At 42.3% G+C, this 4174-nt stretch overlaps 1 protein-coding gene across 1 annotated transcript; it reads right to left on the bottom strand.

Moving 5' to 3' along the window:
• Nucleotides 1-739: 739 nt before the first annotated feature.
• LOC104994723 (interferon omega-1-like) lies at nt 740-1400 on the bottom strand. Its single transcript, XM_010848378.1, has one exon. It carries the CDS (start codon nt 1325-1327, stop codon nt 740-742), a length of 588 nt encoding a protein of 195 aa, XP_010846680.1. The 5' UTR covers nt 1328-1400.
• Nucleotides 1401-4174: the final 2774 nt, after the last annotated feature.

The raw sequence follows: 4174 nt of genomic DNA on the forward strand, positions 1-4174 counted from the left end.
TACAAAATCCCTTTTTCTCTCATTTTTTCAACCAAGGGTCTTCCCTAGTGGCTCAGACAGTAAAGAATCTGCCTGAAATGCAGCTTCCATCCTTGGTTGGGGAAGATCCTCTGGGAAAGGAAATTGCAACATACTGGCGACCCACTCCAGTGTTCTTGCCTGGAGAGTCCTGGGGACGGGGGAGCCTGGTGGGCTGCCGTCTATGGGGTCGCACAGAGTTGGACACTACTGAAGTGACTTAGCAGCAGCAGCGTAATCTTGCCTGGAGAATCCTGTGGACAAAGGAGCCTGGTGGGCTATAGTCTATGGGGTCACAAAAGAGTCACATTTTACTTAGCAACTAAACAAAAAATAACAAAAAACTCAAGAAGTTTACCTTGATAATATTTAATAAACAAAATGAATTACAAATTTAATGAAATAAACGTGAATGTATTTGCTAAATTTTAATGTAATGTAAACAAATGTATTTTATATGGAAAAATAAATATGAGGAAATAAAAGAATAAATATAACAAAATAAATAAGCAAACAAACAATAACATCAGAGCTGTCTACACTTCAGGACTGATGCACCAGCAGCCAAAAAAATAATTTACATATATTCATTTACTACTGACAAAGTATTGGCTGAAGTAATTCAACAAATTTGCTGGCTAAAGCAGAATTCAGAGTCTTCTGAAATAACCCCAGGTGAGTATACAAGGATGATGTGGCATCTTAGTCAGTGAGGGTCATGTCAAGGTGAGTTCAGGTCTCCATCCATCATTCTTAACCTTTCTTGCAAGCTGGTCGATGAAGAGAAGGATCTCATGATTTCCATTATGATGATTTCCCAGGCGCAGTCGCTGTATTCCTTCTCTTTCAGGTAGACATGGATGCCCTGGAAATACCTCTTCACGGCCAGTGTGGGGCCCGTCCTTCCCAGGGCAGAGTCTTCCTTTCCCGTCAACAGGCCCAGGCAGGCATCCAGGTCGTACAGCTGCTGATGGAGTCCAGTGCGGAGCTGCTCCAGGAGAGTGGTGTCCCAGGCAGCAGAGGAGCGCTCTGTGTGGAAGAGGTTGAAGGTCTGCTGGAGCATCTCGTGGAGCACAGAGATGGCCTGGGCCTCGTGGAGCTGGCCGCCCTCCACCATCTCCTGGGGGAAAGCGAAGTCTTTTCTGTCCTGCAGACAGAAGCGAGGGGAGAGTCTCCTCATTTGGCCCAGGAGCCTGAGGTTCTGCCTGCCAACCAGCACGTGGTTCTGAGACAGGTCACAGCCCAGGGATCTTCCCGGGCCATAGCTGACCAGCACCAGGGCCATCAGTAGAGAGAGCACAAAGGCCATGGGGAAGATGAGGCTGCTGCTGGGCTGGCTGGGAAGGCGTCTGGTGGAACCTTGAGGTAGGTTCTCTGATGCCATGCTTTCTAAGCAAGGCCATTAAATAGGGAACATGGTAATTTTCATTTTCTAATCATTTCTATACACTTTTACTTCCTTTTTTGATTTTCATTTATGTATTCTGAATATGGTCAAAGAAAATGTCATCAATCTAAACTGTTTATTTTATCTATCTCCAAAAGCTCCAAATGTACCCATCTAAATGGAAATTTATCAATCAAATGAGAAAGATCTGTGTCTTACGTCTGAATTGATATGGGTTTCTAAGTTTCACTGGGCATTTCTGTCCCTCTGTCTCGTCTCTGAGAATGCAGGGTCTGAGGATCAGGCTACTAGATTAGGAGAAACAGCCTTCTTTCTTTTACTTGAGTACAATTTTTCGTTTAAACTTTATATATGCATTTTCATTTACTGACTTACTGGACTAGATTTGTCCTGCTGCTCCTGCTGTAATCCTTCTAATTCATGATGAGATACGAACAATAAAGGGAAGTAAAGACAGGCAGAGGGGCTGTATCTCTATCACCTTTAAGACTTTAGATTTCTTGTTTCCCTTTGCAGCTTTTCCTACAAAGTAAAATTTGAGATGTTTTTTGTGGGCAAAAAGAAAACAAGTGTAAGTCTCAATGTCATGAATATTATAGAAGGGAAGTATTCTGACACAATGACATATTCTGAGTTAGCAAACTTCAGTGCAGCAAATCTGGGGAGGAGGCTGTGGCAGAGGGGAAGGATGAGGTCAGTATGATGAACAGAAAGGCTGGGACATGGCTGCTTCTGACAGAAGTTCAACGAAGGTCAAGTCCTTGGTCAGTTGACTGCTCTTTGCTTTTCAAGATCAGCTACATCATTTTTCTTTCTTTTAATCCATGTAGGATCAGTTTCAGGAGAGAAGGAAGAAGTCACACCCACCAGCTCACAAGAGATGGGCAACTAGAACCCCAGTTGCTGCAACATTAACCCTCTCTGGCAGGATCAAGGACACCAGCCTTGCTGAGCATCTGTCTCAGATGATAAATCCACTTAGACAATGAGAAGATGCTTTGCAAAAACTAGAATTAAAAAGAAGGGAATCAAATGATTCCAAAGATACTTATGTTAATCCCCAGGTAGTAGTAATCATGATGTTAAAAAGTAACTGAATTTTATTGCTTGCTACTAGCAGACTAGGCACTTTCTAAGGTCTTTAAAATAGTAAATCAATCCTGTCATTAATCCTGCTGGGACCATACCCACTTATCCAGCTGGAAAGAAATATAAATCTGAACCACTGGACTATTCCCAGTGTACCAAAGGTACAAAGGCATATTTTAGGAGCTTTACAATGATTTCTCTGAACAAGCATGTTTAAAAAAGTGAAGAGTGTAGATGAACATGATATTTAGGAACCAATGAAATACATAGACAGAGGAGAGTGAGATGACGAAGGACCTGTAATCCATTTCAGATGCCAAAGGGTTACATTCTATGGTTTTGTTAAGGCAATTCGGAATGGGATCTGAGTCTACAGAATTGACATTAAGTTTTAATCAAAAATAGACTAATAAATACTTAGAAGACTATAGATTTTTCTGCCAGTTGGAAAAAAAAGCATTAGTTTTCTAATCTAGTGGTCTAGTGGTCAGGATCCAGCACTTTCACTTCTGAGGTCTGAGTTCAACTCCTGGTAGGAAACCAAGATCCCACAACCCTTGAGGCACAAAGTCTGAGATTTTATGAGTGATTTCTTCAGTGAAATATAGTAAATTAACTTATTAACTGTACGAGAGGTGAACCCTATAATCTATGTATTTTATACCCTTAACTTTTCTCATGAGTTTATGAACAGAGAAAAAGTACCTAACAATTTCTTGCCACATGAGCTCCGACATTTCTCCTTCAGGATGACGACTAAAATGTCATTCACCATCTTGTTCTACATGAATGAAGTCACTAGCCACTTAGTCCCTGATCTCCAATTCTCCCTGATAGAGGTTCAGGTTGGAAATCAGGAATGAGACACTCTGTGCTCTGGGAAAATTAGCAAAACAGGCCTTAAGATACTTTAGATCATTTCTGGAGAAAGTTTTATGAAGCTAACTTTTTGCAACATATACATAGAAAAGCACTAAACTCATTCATAGAGACATTTGTTATCCTGACTCTCAGCCATCTTCTACCAAGCTGTGAGGTGTCTTCATGTAACCTCTTCACTGCAATCACATATACGGACCTCCCCTGACCTTGGAGCAGTTCCTGGGAGCTGATGAGATGCTATCCTCCTAGGTATAACCTGCAGCAAGTCCTCCCCAAAACTGAACTCTCAGCTCTCACATTGCTTTGTTTTGTTTTGTTTTCAGTTGAGAATGACCTCACTGATTTCCCAGAGGACCTCTTCAGGTCTGAAAGTGAAAGTGACTCAGTCGTGTCTGACTCTTCGTGACCCACAGACTGCAGCATGCCAGGCTTCCCTGTCCATCACCACCTCCCGGAGCCTACTCAAACTCATGTCCATCCAGCCATCTCATACTCTGTCATCCCCTTCTCCTCCTGCCCCCAATCCCTCCCAGCATCAGGGTCTTTTCCAATGAGTAAACTCTTTGCATTAGGTGGCCAAAGTATTGGAGTTTCAGCTTCAGCATCACTCCTTCCAATGAACACCTAGGACTGATCTCCTTTAGAATGTACTGGTTGGATCTCCAAGGGACTCTCAAGAGTCTTCTCCAACACCACAGTTCAAAAGCCTCAATTCTTTGGTGTTCAGCTTTCTTTATAGTCCAACTCTCACATCCATACATGACTACTGGAAAAACC

This window comes from Bison bison, unplaced genomic scaffold (genome assembly GCF_000754665.1).
Source record: "Bison bison bison isolate TAMUID 2011002044 unplaced genomic scaffold, Bison_UMD1.0 scf7180017850219, whole genome shotgun sequence".
Classification (NCBI taxonomy): domain Eukaryota; kingdom Metazoa; phylum Chordata; class Mammalia; order Artiodactyla; family Bovidae; genus Bison; species Bison bison.